Genomic DNA, 20,923 nt, shown 5'->3' on the forward strand with positions numbered 1-20,923 from the left:
GTTTCTGACACTGTTTGACCATCTGAGAAGCTCTTTGGTTGAAGGATACTGACACAAATCATGAACATTAATGTTGACTGTATTCAAATGTATTTGATTCTTTGGATATATTTTCCCCATAATTTGGTTTCCATTAATTTATGGTATTAAAATCTATTATCAGAATTGTGTAATCTGTGACAATAAATCTTTTTTTTTCTTCTAATTATTACTTTTATAGAAATGAAGTTTATTTGCATTTTTACATCACACCAATTGTATGATTTTAAAATGATGGATTACACAACTCAAGCAAGTTTCCAAAGTCTGCTGATAGATTTTCAAACTGTATAGAAATGTTAATCTATGGCTGCTTTGAGAAAAAGAGAAAAATGCAAATACAAATCCAAATTTCTAAAACACATGCTTACAAAATGATTAAAGTACACGTTACTTGTAGTAAATGTTTAAAAAAAACCACTGGTACGGTCTCTAAATATCTTCCTAAAAGGGTGCAGTATACAATACAACCGTGTTTTAATAAATCCAAACAACATCCTCTGAACCGTTACCACCACAAAGGCATGATGGGAGCATGCGAAGAACAGTTTTTTTTTTTTTTTTTTTTTGAATAAAGGTGTACAAATACAAAAGCCTGCAGGGGGATGAGAGCCGGCCAACAACCCAAGTGTGTAATTGACAGCTGTGAGTCAAAGCTTTACTATTAGTACTGAACCTGAGGGAAGCACCTGGCAGGCTGTCAGCCATCTGAAGACACTGAGCAGAGGGAACAGAGAGAAGAAGCTCACTAATAATCCAATAATCCAACACCAGGGAAAAATGTGAAGCAAAGGAACCGAGTGTGTATTAAACTCGATTCCTACAGATTTTAGGAGCGATCTTTCAATCAAACCTGATGATTATATTATAAAAGAAGTCCTTTTCTCCTATTTGTTTCAATTCCTGAAAAAGGTGACTTTATGGAGATTTCACAGGACACTAAAGTTATAAAAATGTCCACAGATAATTCCCCTCACACCTCAGACACAAGGTCAGGGTGAGAGTTTCACCGCATATCCTCACTTTCATCGCTTCTGGTCCTCTGAATATCAATGAGGAAAGACTGAGAGCAGAGGCAAGAGAAACCGAGACGAGGTGTAGTGTAGCAGAGGGAGGGGAAGAGTAGAAGAAGAAGAAGAGATGAAGACAAAAAGCACAAAACCTATCCAGGCACATGTGTCTGACACCACGGCTCATTCACAGCTCAATACACACACAAAAAATGTGTGTTTGGTATCAGCAGTCAGTCATACTCAACCGAAAAAATAAGCATCAGCGACGCAATATAAACTGAAAAATCTCTCTTTCTGTTTGCTGTTCTGTATGTTTAAACTGGGGATGCATGATATTATTAGCACGTCATCGGTATCGGCCGATAAAAGCTCTAAAATGAAATATCGGCATCGGCCATTTCTGCCAATTATGAGAGCCCGATTTGTTGCCTTCTCCTCCGCCACCTGACTGTGCTTCCCTCCAAAGACTGTTTCAACCTGACGGTCCCGCTGCTTCTTCAAACTTTAACCTGAATAACAAACTGGGGCTCATTGCTCTGGTTGGATCTACATGCAGAACCGGGGATAGTGTTTGCTGGGAGGCTAGCAGAGGCTAGCTGGCTGTGCTTCGCTCTGGCCAGGCTGCGGCTAACGTTAGCCCCGGCTCTTCGTGTGGATCCAACCGGAACACCGAGCCCTGGTTTGTTATTCAGGTTAAAGTGGGAAGAAGCAGCTGATCTGACGGGCGGCTGAGTGAAGTGCAGTCTGCGGAGGAAACACCGAGACCGTCAGGGAGAAACAGTCCGTTGAGGAGCTGCTAAATTCGGCTGCACAGACAGGAAACACCTCGGCTGACAGGATGTAGCACTCTGTTTGGGGAGGGAAAAAAATCTTTTTGGTTTATAACGGCGGTTGGCAACCAGCGTATTAGGTGCATTACCGCCACCTTCTGCTCTGGAGTGTGGACCAGAGATTAAATCCTTCACATTAATCCTGTCTGTCTAATAAACTCAGTGAAAACTCTACTGCTGCTCCACCGACTAGACAGGTTCATTAAAGTTTTAATGCTGAGCTCCTGAACTCAAATCTTCCTAAATCCTTCATATATTGTCTTTCTTGATCATACTTAGTACAATCTATGCTTGCATGCATAATAGTCTCCTCAGCCAGCTGGAAAAAAAATATGTGCATATATCGGTATCGGCCACAACGAGTTGGAAATATCGGCATATCGGATATCGGCAAAAAAAAACAATATCGTGCATCCCTAGTTACACCCTCATGTGAAAGAGAGAAAAAAGTAACCTTATAAAATCAATATTGTCTGAAAATATGTGCATAAAATCTTTGTATCATTTAAAAAGTTTGGTCTTCTTAGTAGATACAGTAGAGCTGGGTTAAAAGAAATCATTTGAGAAGCCAAGGACATATTTGCTCCTGAAAATTTGAATTTTACATAATTTTTGATGAATTCAGACATGTATGTAGCAAAATTGGTTTTGAGCCTCAAAATAGCGAATCATTCCAACTACTTGCATTTAGTTTTTGTGACTTTTTGAGACTAAAAAACAAAAGTTTAGTTTGTTTATTTCAACCCAGCTGCCTGAAAGTACCTCAACTCTCAAAGAAACAGACAGACAGAGATTGTCAGTCATAAAATGCAGAGAAACTGAGTCAGACAAAGACAAACAGAGAAAGAGAAAGATAAAAAAAAAGAAGAGAGACAGCTGGTTAGAGAGGAGAGTGGGCATCATTAGTGGGAAAAAAAAAAGGTCAGCATGGCCTCGGGTTGGGTTGCACACATGTAATCGTGTGTGTATGTTCAGGAAGCACTGTTAGTTTCATGGCTGTGTGTGTGTGTGTGGGTGAATGAGTGGGTGAGGTCAAGACATAATGGTGTCAGGTACAGGTAATGGTCTACTCCTGTGTATTAAGTGTGTTTTGCAGGACTGGATGACAGATGAAACTGACTGGTGCAGAAACGTTCTACTACTCATTATATGAAGTCGGCGGGTAGGTAGACGCTGTAGATAGGATGTAAAGTTTGTCTTGAGGGTGGCGATAGAGGGGAAAGTCATGTTGTTACCTAAATCAAAAGGGTTTATCCTCTGCTATCAGCCCTGCCTTTCATGCTTGACTTTACTTTCATCAGTTTAAAGGTGTCAGTAAAGCTTGAAACCAACTGGTATATATATATATATATGTGTGTCGTATCATCCGAACACATCTGAAGGCGAAATGTTCAGAACGGTGACCTTTTTTGAAGGCAGAGCGAAAAGCCTCATTCATAGTGTTGCACCCAAAAAATGTGAAAAATTAAAGTAAAGAGAGGTTGAGAGAAGTTCGAGTCTCGCCAGACCCGCCCATCCAGGAATCGGGCTCTTCAAGGAGCTTACCGGGGCTCGAGCCGCCGTGTCCGATGACGTGAAAGGGCTCACGAGGCTCGCAGAATAAAAATGAAATAAAATTTACAGTGAGGGAAAAAAACAATCGTTGAAAAAAACTAGAATTTATTAGTCAAAGGGCTCGCTTGCATCTGTTTGTGTGTGTGTGTATGTGATGTATGCTTCACTACGGGCTTATAATGATTATATGACTTGTATTTGGTGCCGCAACAGTCATAAAATTAGAGTAGACAAGCACAGTCCTGCACTGGACTCGAACTCACAACCTCAGACATGCTAACAAGGAAGCTAAAACACGTGGATGCTAGCATCTGTCTCTTAAGGTGTCGGGGAGTGAGGTTTACTCACTGCATGGCGCTGTACCGGCTGGTTGACGTACAGGTTGGAAGGAGCAATAGTTGAGATGGTGTTAATTTGAAGCACACTGACCTCAACTCAAGCTGCACTTAAGGTGTACTTAAAGCGTACAGGTTTCACTGCGCGGCTGTCCTTCAAACTAAGAGCCATCTTGCAGAGCTCTCATAAAAGAGATAATGCATCTCTCTGGTATGACTTATAACCCATTTAAAAATGCTATATTAAAACATACACAATATAAACATTAAATTTAGCATTTAGCATCTAGCAAACATGTTTGCGACGCTAGATCACCAAAGTCAAACTTGGATGAACATTAAAGTCTGTCGATCCCTCCACCTGTTGTTGAGATATTTCACTAAAACTTGGTGATGTTTTTTTGCATTGCTGGATCTGTTCTGCTGATATAACTCTTGTGTTTTATTGTAGCAAACAGGATAGTGTGAGATTTGACACTGAAAGGCTGAACTCTGACTTTGACTGCAGGAGAGGAAAACCTTTTGATTTGATCTCAGCTTATAAAACCCAGCTGTCATCTTCTGTACTGGATGTTTTCTAACTGGAGACCCAGCGGGACAAAATGACATTTGGCTGATGATGAAGGAGGAGGAGGAGGAGGAGAGGAGGGATGAGACGAGGAAGAGCAGTAGAGAGAGAAGAAGACGAGGGAGGAAAGAGAAAGGTAAGAAGCTCTGAGCAGCGACTGAGTGAGAGAGAAATGGAGGCAGAAACACAGAGTAGTAGGAGGAAAGCTGATGTCTCATCATCTCAGCAGAATATAATCAGCTGTCATTTCCTGCTTCCTTCCTGCCTTCCTTCCTTCCTTCCTTCCTTCCTTCCTTCCACCTATCTCTACATCAGCTGAGCCTTCTTTTATTCACAGCACTGCAGCAATCTATCCCTCCTCTATCACCACCTCCCTCCGTCTGTCTAGTTTTTCTTTCTCTTCTTTAATCTCTCCTTCGAGAGCCAGGCAGGATGGTAATTAGTAAGCCAGCAAACACACACACACACACACACGTTCACCTTTGCACACGCTTTCTCACACTGTGCCTTTATAAAGCCTTTCATGCAAGCAGACACACACACACACACAAACCACTGGTCCGGGACAGAAAGGGAAAGAGGAGCAGAAGAGAATATTAAAGGAGGTAGAATCAATAGATTCATTTCCTGGTGCTGACAGAGGTTGATCTCTCCCTGGACCCATAATCCTTAGAGTGCATGTGTGTGTGTGTATGAGAGAGGGAGAGAGAGAGAGAGAGAGAGAGAGAGAGAGAGGTGAAGGATAAAGCTGGTCAGGTTATTCTTACCCTGGGGCAGAATTGAAAAGAAGGAGAGAATATTGTAAAAAAAAAAAATACAACTTCCTTTCCTTTCTCTCTCTTCCTCCCTGATGCTTCACCCACCTCTGTTGAGAGTCTAACAGACAGAAAGAGAAAGTAAGAGAGAGAGAGAGAGAGAGAGAGAGAGACGAGGAAATGTCTATCTGTTATCTCTACGCTTCCCGGTTCTCTCGACTTTTCTGCCAGCGCAGCACGATGAGCGGAAACCTGAGTGTACAAGGAAACTGAGATGAAGAAAAAAACCAGCGCAGAGGTGAAGTGAGAAGGAGGTGCTGAGATGGAAACCAGCACAGTTTATACTCTGGTCTGACTGCACCATGAAACCAGCTTTCAACTCTCTCTCTCTCTCTCGCTCTCTCCATCCTTCCCTCTCACATTGTTCTGCTTTCTCTCCTTCTCGAGCTCACTGCTGCCTCATTTCCTCCTTTTTTTTTTTTTTTCCGGGAAAATTACGATCCTCTTCAGATTCAGTCGAGGTAGAGGTCTGATTTTTTTTTTTTTGCAGATGATGCAGCTGTTGTTGTAACGCTCTTTTTAGATGCGACCAATAAGATTAGAGGATCCACAGAACAGAAGGCATTTAATTTGAGTATCTAACACGGGGAGTATATCAGATTGTTCCACTGATTTTTGCCTTTTCATCAACACCTCTGTGCTAAAACTAATTTCCATATTGTATGTTTTTACGGTATTCATTATATTTAATACATTATTTTGCCTACCATATGTCTTCCTCCCATGTTGCTTTGTTAATTATTTTTAGGAACCAGATGTTATGTTGTAAGAATCAAAGAAGGAAAAATATTGTTACAGGGTTTCCTGCCACCAGCACATTTTATTATAAAACTGAACATCTTGAAGATTTTGTTTCCTTCTGTGTGGGAATGTTGTGAAGGCTTGAAGTGAGCTAGCAGGAGAAGGGACATATAAATTTTTTTTCCGAATCAGATGTAGAGTTTAGGATGTATCTGTGTTTGTCTATCGATGCGTCCCGGATCTCTCTGACTTTTGTATCACTTTTCAGATACATATCTATAAATCCTTACACCCTTACTGGTTAATTACTTGATTAGCATCACTTGCTGAGCTGAATCAGACTGATCCTGTCAAACCTAATCCTATTATCGATGTAGTTCAATAATAATCGGCTCATACGTGGCCTTTACTGAGTGATGCCGCGCCACCGCTTGTTTTCACTGACGCCTGATAAGCCAAATATTTAATTTTTAAAAAAATGTAAAATTTTCTTTTCATGTTAGTGGAGGGGTTGCATCTCTACTGTAAAACACAGCAAGAAACCTTGCGCTTTTATTTTGGTGGACGTGTCTACTGATCAGGGTGAGACGGATGAAGTTATGGTCTGTTGTTTGATGGTGTTAAAACCAGTTTGGCCTTTGCTGAGGATGATGTTGAATCTTGAATGAGGGTTTTGCAGGTGGCTTCAAACATTACCCCAAGTTGCTACTCACACAAATGCCTCGATGGTTGTTTAAGTTGAATTTATGTTATTTTATCATTTTTAATGTTAAAACCTTCACCATCTAAACATCTGTTGTCTATGTTACACCGATGGTCTTTGTATGTTTTTATCATGATAGCTTTATTTGATAGATTTTCCTCCTGCATATATGCAGTTAATCTGTCTAACCTAGACTTTAGTCTTCCTCTGTATGACGGGAGCTGAAGTGATGATACAGTTTTACTGTGTTCCTTCCTCCTTGTGTCACTGCTGAAGCTGTTACAGCTAATAGCTCTGAGCCAAACAGCTCTGCCAGGAAAGAAGAGGAGAGGAGAGGTTGTGCGAGTGGGAAGGGAGAAATCAGTTGATAGGTGCCCAATTTAAAAAAAAAAAAAAAAAGTTTTTAACATTTTTTTTTAAAACCGTAGAAATGTGGAAAAAAAAAGCTGAGGCGATGCAGGACCATTTCATCTGTGATGCATAATTTGCTCGGCTGAACTGTGCTCCCCTGCAGCATGGGCGGCAGTGATAACCGCGGTGATGGTCACTGAACTTCTAAAATTTTCATTGCCCCATTTGTCATGCCATTATGATAGGGCAGCAGCAGCCTACAGGGAACAGCCGGTGGCTCCCGGACTGGAAGATCAGCGGCTGGAAAAATGAATGAGTAACCCCCCCCTCCCCTCCCCTCCACCCCACCCCGTCCCCCTCCTGCTATCCCTCGACAACTTCCATGATAAACCCCAGAGCTGCTGCTGCTCCACAACCCAGCTGGCTGCAGCTGCTCAGTTCATACAGTTAATGCAGTTCAGCAGTATTGGACGGCTCCCAAATATGAATGTGAAGCAGGCCAGTGAATAACAGCAGGCGCGCTCGCTCGACTTTCCCTGGAAAGATAAAAGGTTAGAAAAAGGCCGTGCACAGTTTGGACGAGTCGTTTGTGGGGAAGCTGACTGCGTCCAGACTTTTATAATAGTGGGAGGGCAGGTTTTAATGAGGAGCTTGAAAAAGGTAGAGGTGTCTTTGAATCAGAACTGGTAAGCTTTGAGTTATGGAAATAAGAAAAATAACATGTAACTGGATGTCCAGCAGAGATGAAACTCAACAGAGCAGGTATTTCATCGCTGATGCTGATGCTGCAGTTCTTACTTTCAGCTGATTTGTTTTAACACAGTTCAGTGTTTAACCATTAACAGTAAACTGGGAGGGTATTTTGAGACTCAGGAATCAGGGAGCGCACCTTTAACGACGAATGTACACTTAAACGCACAATATGTAATTCCAGCTGCTAGGGGTCTCAATCAAAACAATAACAAAAGACGGAGTGTGATGACGGTGTGAAGTAGCAAGGGATCATGGGAGTTGTTGTCTTCATTGTTAAATAACCAGCTCCACCGGGATAGGATTACTCCAGTGTGTAACAAACAGACCTGGTGATTACAGGTAAAAACACTGAATAAAGCAGTTTCACCTAAAAAAAATCAGTGTTTCCCCGACGATGTTCAGCGAGCACTGGACGTTCAGGACGGGCTGTTAGCTGAGCTGCTGCTAATGTTTGCTCTGTTTATTCTTCTTATAACTTTAGATCCAGATGTTTGGCAGGTTTCTACCAGGAGCCGAATTATCCGCAGAGGTCTCCTCCTCTCCAAAAACAAACGTACACGCAGATTAAAATCATTGAAATACTAATTAAAGCTGTTTCACCTAAAAATCTATATTTCTATGACGATGTTTGGCGACCACCAGACTTCCTGGAGGGGCTGTTAGCCGAGCTGCTGCTAACGTTTGCCCAGTTTATTTCTCTGATAACTTAAGATCCAGACGTCCAACGACTAAAATCCTTCTTCCAGCTAAAAGATAAAGTTAAAAACCACCTCAATTTATCATGAAAATGTGGCTTAAAACTGAATAAAAGTCCATTTATAACAGTTTGTGTGGAACAACCACAACGCCGATGTATTATCTTGTATGTGTGTAAGTTACTCTTTGGTAGACGCCATTGTAGCGGACAAACACAGCGCCGCCGTATGCATCTGGTGCGTGTTTACTCTTTGGTAGAGGAGGTATGACGTCATCGACAGGCGACCAAATGAAACGGTCCGTTACTTTGATTAAATTACAGATTTCTCTGGGTTTGAAAACTGTTAGAAACATTTGGGATAATGTAAGTACACAACTCAACAACATATATAACATAGGTCTAGTTGTTTTTAGACATTTTAATGTGGAATAATTACATATTATAGCTTTAAGCCTCCTAGAAAACAGACACTTTAACATTTTCGCCTTCCTTTTTAAATCAGACTGCCTTTTCATCTAAACTAATACCCCATTAGTTTACAGCTTGTGTTGGATGCACCATTAATTTTCAGCACACAAAATGGCAAATGCTGCTTATGCTGATTCCTCATTCCATTACGTCCTGCTGCAACATCATATTTTGGGAATTACATCATATCATATAAGTAAACATTTCACAGAGTCTGTAAAGAAACCTGAGATGAAAAAGAACTACGTGAGGCTTTGGCAGCAATTTACAAACAACGGACGTGAAGTGTTGCGGTGTGCAGTAAGTGCCTCGGTATGTGATGATGATGAACAGCTCGCTGCAGTAGCTTCTCTGACTGGCAGAGTCTCTGTAAAGCCTGGAACCAGACTGTACAGGCGGGGCAGTGAGGGCCAGAGTGGGCGTCACGAGTCTCTTATATTACAGCGTACAGTGAAGAGGCCAATAACTCAGCCCGGAGAGCTTCACTTGTGTTATAAAATGTTTTGCACTTAAAGTCAAAAGTATAAGTACTGCCACTGTGAGCTAAAACGGGTATTTCTACTTGTCATGGATTAGAAGGGAGGTCAGAAAAAAAGCCACAGTGAAAAAGCTGCTGAACTGCCTGTTTATAATGAAACTCACAAGCAGGAGAGCGAACAACAGCAGGCAAAGACTAAGTTCCTGTACAGGCAGAGACTCCTGGTTACAGGTTGGGCTGTAGTTTGTTGTGTAGTGGAAACTTCTTTTCAATAACCAGAACATATTTATCATCCTCTAACATGCTGCAGCTTACAAAACGGGGAAAACAACGGAGCTCGCAACCGACATCTTGAACCTTTATCCTCTCTAAAAAAACTAGCGACAACAACAGGCCAGATAATTTCCTTGAAACCTTCAAAATAAAAGCATTTCCGTCTAACCCGGAAACCAGGCATCCACAGTGTATTCTCCATATAAACACTGAATAATTACCATTTCCAGGTTTATCCTGATGTGTACATTTGACTGTAAATGCTATAAATGTAAATAAATGTAAATACTGCATTCTGTATTTTTAACATACAACTCAAACTAAATATGACTCAAATAAAAACAATTCACAACATAATTCAAATGACAATTTATAGTTGACTCCAAGCAAATTGTGATTTCAAAACTGACTGAACCAAGACACTGTAGGAGAAGTGCAGCCTTAAAATACAAACGACTCCTGATAACAGAAGGGTTTGACGCTCCTTCAAGGCCAAAAGTGAAAAAGAAGACCTTCATCAAAAATTATAACAATCAAAAACGAATAAAATGAAGTTATTAATGTTTGTTTTGGATGTTTGAAGAGTTTTGTGTGTTGAATAACAGTAGAACATGATTTATTGCATTGACTATCACTTTGATCTTCCATGTTGTGATATATGGTGATAATGATCCCAGCCCAGCCTTACATGTTATCAAGGCATCCAAATATTAATATTTCGTGCTCCCAATGTGTTTTTTTTTCCATCAAAGTTATATTTAACCAGCATTTGGTGGTTTGAGGGGAGATACTGGAGCCTAAATCACGTGTTTTCAATTTTATTGTATTTGAAAGAGTTTTCTTGTAGCTGCTGCAGTAACAGATGAGTCTGATGAGCAGGGAGAGCTCCTCTTCATCACATCTCATGATACACAATACATCCTCATCGCCGGCGGCTCCACCGGAGCGACTGTAGGGTGTAAATGCCGAGCTCACACGGGGGAACAACAACAGCTGGTATGAAAGGACGAGGAGGTGATTTTAGTTTCACTTCCAGTATTCTGATTTTCTCAGCAGAGCGAGGGAATCAAATTGTCGACCTTTCAAACACGAGATTCCTGCATCTCAGCGCCTTCGGGCAGCAGAGTGAATGTTAAGAGAAGAGAGGAGCTCAGCGGTGGCTGCTGTAAATAGATACTATGAAAACTACACGGAAAACAAAATAAGAACTGTGTAGCTCTCTTTCTGTTAGCATAGTGTAGTTACAGACACAATTTAAACAAAACATCTTAACTAATCTACTCTTTTTTATTTCAATTTAGTACCCTTACAGTCTTTTGTTTGTCTGAAAATGGAATTTCAAAGGGTCACTGTTAGATGGTTTCACTAATAGTTTTTGGACAATAATGAAGCTCTAATGCACAGAGCAATAAGATCAGGATTTACATAAACAGACAATATAAAAGATCAATTCATTGTTCGTATTTTCATGAGATTTATTGACCATGACAAATGTATAGAATATCACCAAACTTATCTTTCAAACCTAAAGCTATTTTTTTTATCATGTTACATGGTGTATAGCTCCTTTTCATTAGCCACTTGTATAATATTGGATTATATTTAAATTGAACTCCCAGAAATTGTGCTTTTGCAGGCTTTTCTTTAAAGGTAAAGATGGAGCAAAAGAGGAAGAAGTATGACTTTGGAGGAGGTCGAGGTGGATAATTAGGTCAATAAAATACTGGACTTCAACACAGGAAACAGCGGTTTGCTTCCCGTGTCGCCCTGATAGCGATGATGTATTGTTTATGGTGTATATGATGTGACGAGATAAAAAAACAAATGACCTCCCCTCTGCGCTGAAGTTGAGGGATGGCAACTAGCTTAACCTGCCGACACCAGGCTGCCTGCTTCTGCTGTGAGTGCGACACCCTGCCAGTCGTGGGAAAACGAGGTCACCCCCAACGCTTGAATCTGAAACGATCCATTTGGACGCCCCGCACTCGACCGAGCGTTCCCTCCGATGGAAGGCTAGAAAGCGATCACTCAAGTGCCTTTGGTTTTTTTTTTTTTTTTTTGGTTAAAATGAGAATCGAGGCCGTGGACACATTTCAAACTGTCATCTGTCAGCCCTCCAAATGCTCCGTAATAACACTCAATTATGCATTCTGAATGTCGTTGCTAGGTTACAGAGCTGGCTAAGTGGCTGATGGGACCGTCCAGTGGTCACCGGGTATCGTGGGATGATAGAAGGTCCATATGCGGCCACTTGGCAGCCACAGCCTTAAACATGCTCTGAAATCCACATCTGGTGATTAGGATGTGCAAATCAAATCATCGAGTTTAGCTGCGCAGGAGGATGCGGGTTTGGAGATGGATCAGGAGCATGGGAACACAGTAAATGTGCTTATGTAAAATGTGATATGTAAGATATCTGCTTATAGTTGTTTTTTACTGCACAATTTACCAGATTCTGCACAAACTCAACGACTGGTTGCTGCTTTAAGTGTTTCCCCTTTGGACATTTTTCTGACTTATATGTTCTGTTTTGCTTCATTGTGTTTATTCGCTCATTATTTCTGTGCTATTTCTATTACACCTTTTACTTCCCACTTTGTTTTCTATTGCAGACACCTCGGTATCTTGCATGCTCTTTTTTATTCCTGAGCGAGAGCATGAATCCAGCCACTGCAGTGAGGTTTAAGGGTTTTCATTAATGGTTGTTTGTTTTAGAGTTGACTCTCCCCGTCACCCTCTGCAGCTCTTTGCAGCGCCAAGAATCACTAAGAATTTAGAGTTTTTACGATGGATTTTTACTTCGAAAAGCAAATTGATTAAGCTCTATATTTATAATGACAATAATTACATAATTGCCATGTTTTTTCAAAACCGCTGGGAGCGAAAGTATCGACCTGATACCTGATCTGATATTTGTTGCCTGAAGCCAAATTGCTGTTTTTTTTTTTCTCCCTCCATTTTACTCACCCTTTGTTGCTTACTGAGCTGTTCACATAAAAAAAACAACAACCTTGAAACAGCCTCCTATATGAGGAAGACCTTGGTGATAACTACCCACACAGGGATGATATGTGTTTTGAACAAAGACAGACAGAGGCAGGAACAGAAATCACACTCTCTCTCACACACACACACACAAACACTCACATCCTCTATTTTCTTGAATCGTGTAAGAATCATGTTTTTTTTCACCTGGCAAGTACAAATGCACAAACCTATGAATACATAAACACAACAGACAGGCCCAAAGGACAGATAGACAGACTCTCACAAACACATTTCATCAACCACTCGAATTACCAAACAAAATAAGACCATGTGATACATTTAGAGGCTGTTTACACTTGATTTTAAAAGTGTTTTGATGAGCCAAACACAAGTGACACCATTCAGTCTATCATGCGTCTCCAAGGTGATCAGCTGACATCATTTGTTTTGCACAGGCTGGCTAAGAAAACAAAAATGTTTCAAGAACTAATAAACATGTACGGGCTATTCCAACAGTTGGCATTTGGCATTGGCACCCTGTCACCATAACAACCACCATGTCCTGCATTAATGATGTATTTTCCTGTTACGTCCTTGTCGGGGACGCATCATTAGTGTTTACACTACAAAATATATGTGGTCAAATGCGTCCCAGACCGCCTCGGTAAGTGGTTTGAGTGATCGGATCATAGTGCGTCTTGGCGGTCGTTTACACTTATGATCTGATTCGCCTGAGATGCATTTTTAAAACCAAGTGTAAACAGGGTCTTAGAAACACAATCAAACTGCTCACAGCCACTGTAACCTTCAATATGGCTGCCATATTTAACATAAAATACATCCTCTGCTGTCACCTGAGAACTCTATTAGCTGCATTCTTTCTACTGTGTTCTTGATGAACCCCGACACAACATATTTAAATCAGTTTTCAAGACCGAACCGAAAGGCACCTGTGGACGATGTGATTGGACAAAATAGACCCGAGGATAGTTAGAGTGGGTTGGTTAGAGAACTATGTGTGGACCCAAACACAGAAAGAACAGCGACCCTGTCAGCAGCATGATGCACCACCAATAAATGAGCAGCTGTGGTGCAAAGAGCAGCAATACTTGTCATTTTGTCTCACAGTTCATCTCCATCAATCTCCATCTGCCTGAAAAAACATTTTTCTCTCTGATGATGATGATGATGATGTCGTAACAACAGGACCCTACCACACCTGATTAGACTCAACTTGAACACAAGCAAAGTTATATACCTCAGTCAGAATATACTAGTCCTCCTGAAAGACTTTTCATTTCTTGGATCTGCACACATTTCATAATCTATGGTGATATTCTTAGGATTACGGAGTGTAAATAAAAAATAATGTCAATTTATTAAAGTAGCCATGAGCGTCACATGCCACCAGGCAGCAAATGTAATGCAATTAGACAGCAGGGTGTTACTGAGTTAATGGTAAAAGGAACAACAATGCCTTTTACAATCCTATGATAATTTATTATCACAATTATGCATCTATACAACTGTCAAAAATATTCATCATTCACAAACCACCTTTGTTCTGAGTGGTCTTCTCAGAGGAACCAGCCTTCAGTAGGTAATGTTTATTAGTTTCTGGGACATAAGAAGAGCTATCAACTTTTCTAATTCTAATATTCTAATAACGTTTAGAGCAAAGGCAGAACAGAAAGGTAACACTGAGCATCTCATGCAGGTCCATCTTTCTAAAAAAGTTTACGTATGATCCTGTGCTGGATTCTGTGTATTGCACATGTCAGGACCGTTCAATCTGTTTGATTACTGTGGAGCATCTGTTCTCTTATATTCAGGTTTATTATCTGTAAAACTCCTCTGTTTTAAAGGTTTAGAAGAAAGTTTGTGTCTCTTACCTATATATGAGTATATCGTCGGTGGAGCTGTTGTACTGGATCTGGTACATGCGGACCCCTGGTATGTGGTTCTGTGGGGGCCATCTGATGGTAGCAGAGCTGGACGTTAGATCCGACACGCTGACCCTCTGCTGGTCGGACCGGGCCTGGCCCCCGCTGATGTTGGACTTGATGGACGTGGGGATGTCTGACGGCCCCGGGTCGGGGTCCAGTTTGGGGTCAAAATGTGGTGAAGGGTTGACAACTAACTCAACAGGAGCTGTGGCCTCACCAGCTGCGTTAGACGCTATGCACGTAAACTTTCCAGAATCCTAGAAGTCATTGGAAGAGAAGAAAGAAGACTTTTATTCTTGCTTTTCACTATGAAACCAGTTATAATGAAGAGTTTTACATGGTTAATACACAATGGAATGATCTGTGTAGAATTACTAAAGCATTAAAGACTTCCTTTTATTTACCAAAATATGCATCACACAAAAGTTAGGAGTTAAATAACAGTTGAACAAACATTTATTCTTGTATCTTAATAAAACAAATGGAGCTTCAGCCAGCAGATAACCAGCTGTTATACCAATTTTGCTGCCAAAAGCAGGCAGTAATGATATTTGCTGTTCTTGATGTTTTACTCTAATAACTTCTACATCAATCATGAAGTCATTCAGGTGTCCAAAGATTGTTAAATATATTCTTATGTGATTATTTTATGCATACTTGTCTTCAATATTGTCTTTAGAACAATTAAAACAGCCAAAGATGGAAATAAAGTCACTAAAACCACATTAAGCTGTATACTTTACTCCAACAGTGTAGGTTAGTTGTTTTTAAAAGCGCTCTATCAATAAATTGAGGTTTAATTTGCTTTATAAACAGCACACAGTAGATTAAGTGCTTTTAATCTGTACAATGAAAAGTTAGTGCCTGAAAATGTGACCAGGAGTTTTAAAATAAATCAACTATCTTCTTTGAATATTTAAACCCCTTCTCTACCTTGACGGAGGCCTTGAGGATGTCCAGCGAGCCGTTCTCGTAGCAAATGGTTCTGGTCGTGTTGCCGATCAGCTTTCCATCAGGGCTGACCCAGTGTGTCGAAGGTTCAGGATCTCCGATGGACTTACAGCGCAGGCTGACCTCCTGACCCTCCATCACAAACATCTTGGAGGTGTGACGGGTTATCATCGGCGGTTCGCAGACAAACTCCTCCTGTCAAGGCACCAAAAAAATGTAAGTTACTGTGACTGTGATTGTTATGTAACACTCCAAAAACTCCATTATTAATAGATGCAGTAAAAACAACGGGCTAATAAATCATAAGTGCCCTCTATCAAAGGATGTGCTGATTTGTTAAAGACCTGCTGAGTTTTCAGTTTACGAAAAAGATAAGACACCAAGAAAAAAAAAACAAGAGCAAATGGCACAAATGAGATAAAATACTCAAGAGGTTTAGAGAAAACATGTCACTTCAAAAGAGACAAAAAAACATCCATGTTTGCACTTTCTCTCCTCTTGCAAAACTACATTTTCCTCTTCAAATGGCTTCTGATTGGCTTCCAGCAGTGTATTTTTCTAACAGTAGAGTTTAAGATGAAGTTCAGTTGTTTGCACAAGAAGATTAAGTGATCTCAGAGTTTTTCCAGCCCTTGCATTATTTAAAACCCACCCATGGGCACCTAAGCCTGTCTAAAGCCGGTCAAAACCCTAGTGGAGTATTACTGCAAGGCCAAGCAGGGCATCCAAGGCTTAGCAGGGCATACTCATCATTCCTACCACTCAGCGCGTCTCCGAAACCTTTTTCTGGGTCCTTCTTGGGTCTTGTTACTAGCAGAGATGATTGCTGACCTGATGACCACTGGGCTGTAGCTTCAAATAAACCACAAGTGCCTTTCAGACTTGTATTACATTCTAACCCTCAATTGCTCCTGTGAAACTGAGAGTAAAAAGGCTGTGATTGAACTGAGCTGCTCCCCGGTGTGAGTGTGTGGAAGTCTGAAAGTACGAGAATAAAAAGTTGGGCGTTGGAGGGGAAGAGTATGAATAACTCATTGGGTCTTCTTATAGATGAATAAAATATCTGTTTTTTTTTCTTGATAACCCTCAAATTTTCAACCGATGTCGATTTTTCTTCCCATTTCATGAGAATTTAGCCTCTTCGATATTTGACTTGTCTGTCGGACAAGAATAAGCAATAAGCGGTGGTGGCAGCTTTCATCGATTTCAAAGCAGGAATTCCCCCTGGTGGCTGATGGCTAATGTCTGACCTCTGATGGATGTAGTGAAGCCTCACTTGTCCTTGCAGTGGGAAAGAGGCTATTAACTCTCCCAAGTATTAATATGCCCAGACACTGCAGTGACACAGAGGTCTCTGGACCGACCTCTTTACAAGGTTAATCTTCTTATAGTGATCCTACAGCACCTTTCCAAAGGAGGTACGCGCTATTACTCAAGGTGAGGCAAAGGTCTCTACATCATCCTCTCTAAGATGATACCAATTAATCCCGTCTTTATCTCATAGTGCTCTTTCGCTTATTGTAGCTCTCAAATAGCACATAGGGGTCGGCTCCCGAAAAAGCTCCAGGTAAGACAGAGCTCTATATACATCATCCCCTTTAAGGTAACTCCTTGAGCCACATCACTTAGTTCAGTTGTTATCTCTCCGAGCACCAGCATAGCGCTGTTCCCTTCTTAAGGCATCCCAGCAGGTGTTTAGATGAAGATCTCTCAGAGGTTCCTCAAACCGTTAGTCCCACACCGTCTGACTGCAGTATGCAGCAATAACACATCTGCAGAGGTTTTGCTTTGTGCTCTCTTGAGCTGCTCTATAATGTCTTACAGGGCTATTGGCTTTTATAATGGGGCAGTAATGGATCATCAACATAACAATAAATAACAACAGAATAGCCACACTGCTGCTAAAATGGGACACATGATATTTGGATCAGAATTTTTGTTAAATTGTAATCCATTCATGCTACATAATGCTGTCTTTATTGACATCAACTTTTTTATTGCTCTGCATGCTTGTGTCTTATTTCTGTGTTATTATTTCAATTTTTGTGTAGTACTCTAGGTTGCCTTTGTAACCGGTTTATCTCCGGGGATTTCTGATGCAAAAAAAAAAAAATCCCATTGTATTATTTATTAATGCGAACTGTCCCTGTTAAATAAACCAATGAATAAAATAAACCTATCTGCACATGAGTAAGGGTCAAACACAGGACAACGTCTGTGTTATTTTTGCCTCCGGCTTTATTTAATCCCATGCTTGTGTTTTCTGCAGCATGGACTGTAATCTTTCATATTCTGTAACTACTTCCTATGAACTTCACCATGACACTATGACCATGAAGACAATTGGATTGGTTAACGGTAGTGATGGTCAACAGTTTAACAGCCTTCTAAATCAGTCCTCAGCCTAACTAGGCCCCCAAGTAACCATAGAAACAATACCTTTAGCTTTAAATAGGTGACGGTCAAAAGGCGGTCAAAAGAAATGGTGGTTAAACCAGTTTTTTATCAGCCAAAATACGTCAAAACTGAATGATTTTTCTCTCTAAAGGCACCTTTGGGCTGTGTGACAACAACGATCCTGTCAGTTTATCACATATCACATTGTGTGAGACGTTTTTAATAAAATCCTGGTCACAATCTGTGTCAGACTGAGGCTGTCAGATTGAGCGTTGAATGCATGTCGTAGCACTACAATGTAAATAGAAAAAAGTAAGAAAGCAGATACAAGTCATCACATCAGCTCGTCATCCATCTGCAGCTTTGATGTTAAAATGCAGCAAAGTCACGAGCATTTTTCACTTCAGTGCCATCATTTTGGTTTTTGTGTGTCATGGACATATTAAGGAGAACAAGTGTGTTTTCACCCTAAACTTTATTAAGAAAAAACTGCCCTCATGAAATGTCACACTGGCCAGTGTATTCTGCGTCATTTCCTGTCGTGTTCTGATTGGCTGGTTGGATAGACGTGGGTCGTAGCAGCAGTCACATTGTGACAATTTGGTCATAAATTTCTGAGTCTTTTGCCTCAAGGCTCGTTTTGGACTGATGTCAAAAGATTTTTTTTAAAAATGTATTTTATTTAATTTAATTTTATCTTATTTCTAATATGTTAAAAGAAGAAACTACTTAAAATATATCACCAGTAAAATATTCATCACGTTTTTCTCACTGTTCACACAGTGTAAAGGGGCCTTCAGTAACATATAAATGCCATAATGTATTGATCAGTCAGATGTTCAGATATAAAAATTTAATAGACTTGATGAGGGAACATCACTGCTCAGTGTCATGCAATATTGTCTTACTGGGGCACCTTGTGCATTAGCTTATTTATGTTTTTGTAGAGCTGTTAATGTCATCATTGAAGTAATTCATTGGTTTTGAAAGCACCCTATAATGACATGATAATACCGTGATTGCAGCATCAAAGTAGTTCTGCAGCAACAAACCTCTCTAATGGTCCAGAAGTATTTGCCAGCCAAGTCTCTAGGTGAAGCGCAGGTCTCCAAGTCGTCCTCCCTGGTCAGTCTGCGGAGCCAGACCAGCTCGCAGTTACAGTGGAGAGGGTTCCCACCAAAACTCAACACCAGCGCCGTCAGAGGAGAGCCCTTCATCTTAGCGTACACTGGAATCCGCAGGAACAACGGGTCCGGAGGAATCTTCTTCAGCTTGTTGGACGTCATGTCCAGTCTGGTGATGGAGACAAAAACACAGCGAGGAGGGATCAGTCTATAACCTGCATCTCATTTTAATACATGTAGTGGATAAGAAAGGGCAGATATCAGTTGGTTGAATAGTGAGGAATGGCATGAATCACCAATAATTGTTTAAAAAAATAAGAAGGGAACAGGGTATCACATCAGAATCCTTTTGAATCTGTTTTGAATGTATTTAATAGGTTATGTTTTAAACAATTTTAAGCAACAAAAGAAACTTAGTATTAAAGAACTACAAACCAAAGATGGAATAAAAACTTCTTTTCATTTCTTTTCTTTTCAAGTTTTGCCAGACTGCATTAATTTTATAAGTTAAATGCCAACATGAATAATTTTAAAACCTCCACTAAAAGATTCCATTAAAAGATTTTGACTTCAGACTAACAGCATAATCATTTCAGGTTTTATATCAAGTAGAACTGGAGCTAAAATGGGACTGGATATATGAACCAAAGCCAGTAAAACATTCTGATATTTTTGACACTCAACTTTGACTGTCTTAGTCAAAAAATAAATGAATTCATTCATGAAATTAAAACAAAATTGGCAGATTAGCATTAGTATTTCTTCACCACAATTAAATTCTTGGCAGTATAAAAGCTTTGAAACTGCTTTTAAATCATCATGTTGGGAGATAACATTTTCAAAGAATAATAAAAACATTAGTCAAATGACTAAATAGATGCAGTGACAGTCAAATATGTATAATGGGCTCATGTTGTGCTGTGGGCACATTAGGACTCAGGACCTCTATATTATTAAAATCCTGACTAGAGCCTGGATCAGTTGGTGTAAATCCAACCCAGAAACAGAGACGGGGAGGGACAGGAGGCAGCGAATTAGCTGGATGATGTGTTTAATAATTCCAAATCTGCCTGAATATCATGTTCTACAAAAAAAGGAAGTAAATGTTTTGTGTCTATGAATTCTCTTACATGCATTATTAAATCCAGCACTACCCTGAGCTGTTTTCACCAATCTAAAACATTGACTCTAAGGTCAGTGACTTCTCCAGAGAGAAGAGAAAAGGTGGAAACGTGGGGGGAAAGTAGGAGAGAAAATAATTAATCAGTCAATAAAACAGTCAGTCAGTGAATCAATTCATTATTGTGTTAGTGGTAAAGTCCTGTGTGGATAGAGAGGGAGGTGAGAGGAGATGAGGGGGGAGCGGGGGGGGGGGGGGGGGGGGGGGGTCAGGTGTTGGTTGGGTAGTTGATTGATTAGTCTGAATCAGAGGTGGGCAGCCATGTCTAAAGGTGAGATAAAGGAGTGGAGGAAAAGGGAGAAAGGGCAATGTTAATGAAGGAAGTGAGAGGGGGGTAGCTGTAAATTGTAACCCTGTTCTCACATTTTCTTATCAGATTGGAGCTGAAAGAATCATAAATGTCTACAGGAAGTGTATAAATCTGATAAGTGTTTCCACAAGTTTCACTTTTTAAAATGAAAAGGTCTGAAAAGTTCCTGTTAAGAAAAATCCCTCAGTCTTTCTTTCTCTTTCTCTTGCTCTCTAACTCTTTCTTGCTGCCACCGAGGTAGTGATGGTGACATTCAATCACACAAAAGTAGATTAATTCAATCTATTCTTTACTTTCAATTACACTTTTTTTTTGTCAAAGCCACACTAACAGGACTTCTTTGAAAAGCAGAGGGGGCTTTTCCCCTTCCACAGCTTTATTCATATGCTGGTACTTAAGTCATTTTTTT

The 20,923-nt window shown here is 40.4% G+C and overlaps 1 protein-coding gene across 2 annotated transcripts in view; it reads right to left on the reverse strand.

Annotated features, from left to right (window-relative positions):
* Window positions 1–20,923, reverse strand: part of si:cabz01090165.1 (uncharacterized protein LOC100333421 homolog) — a 131,328-nt gene that overhangs the window by 31,210 nt on the left and 79,195 nt on the right. For both annotated transcript variants that reach the window (XM_044355350.1, XM_044355349.1), the window contains 3 exons: window positions 18,953–19,193; window positions 15,486–15,698; window positions 14,499–14,809 (listed from right to left, as the gene is read on the reverse strand). In XM_044355350.1, coding sequence (XP_044211285.1) covers window positions 14,499–14,809; window positions 15,486–15,698; window positions 18,953–19,193 — 765 coding nt within the window. The remainder of the gene's footprint in view (window positions 1–14,498; window positions 14,810–15,485; window positions 15,699–18,952; window positions 19,194–20,923) is intronic.

Source organism: Thunnus albacares, chromosome 6 (assembly GCF_914725855.1).
Source record: "Thunnus albacares chromosome 6, fThuAlb1.1, whole genome shotgun sequence".
In the NCBI taxonomy this organism is placed as follows: Eukaryota; Metazoa; Chordata; class Actinopteri; order Scombriformes; family Scombridae; genus Thunnus; species Thunnus albacares.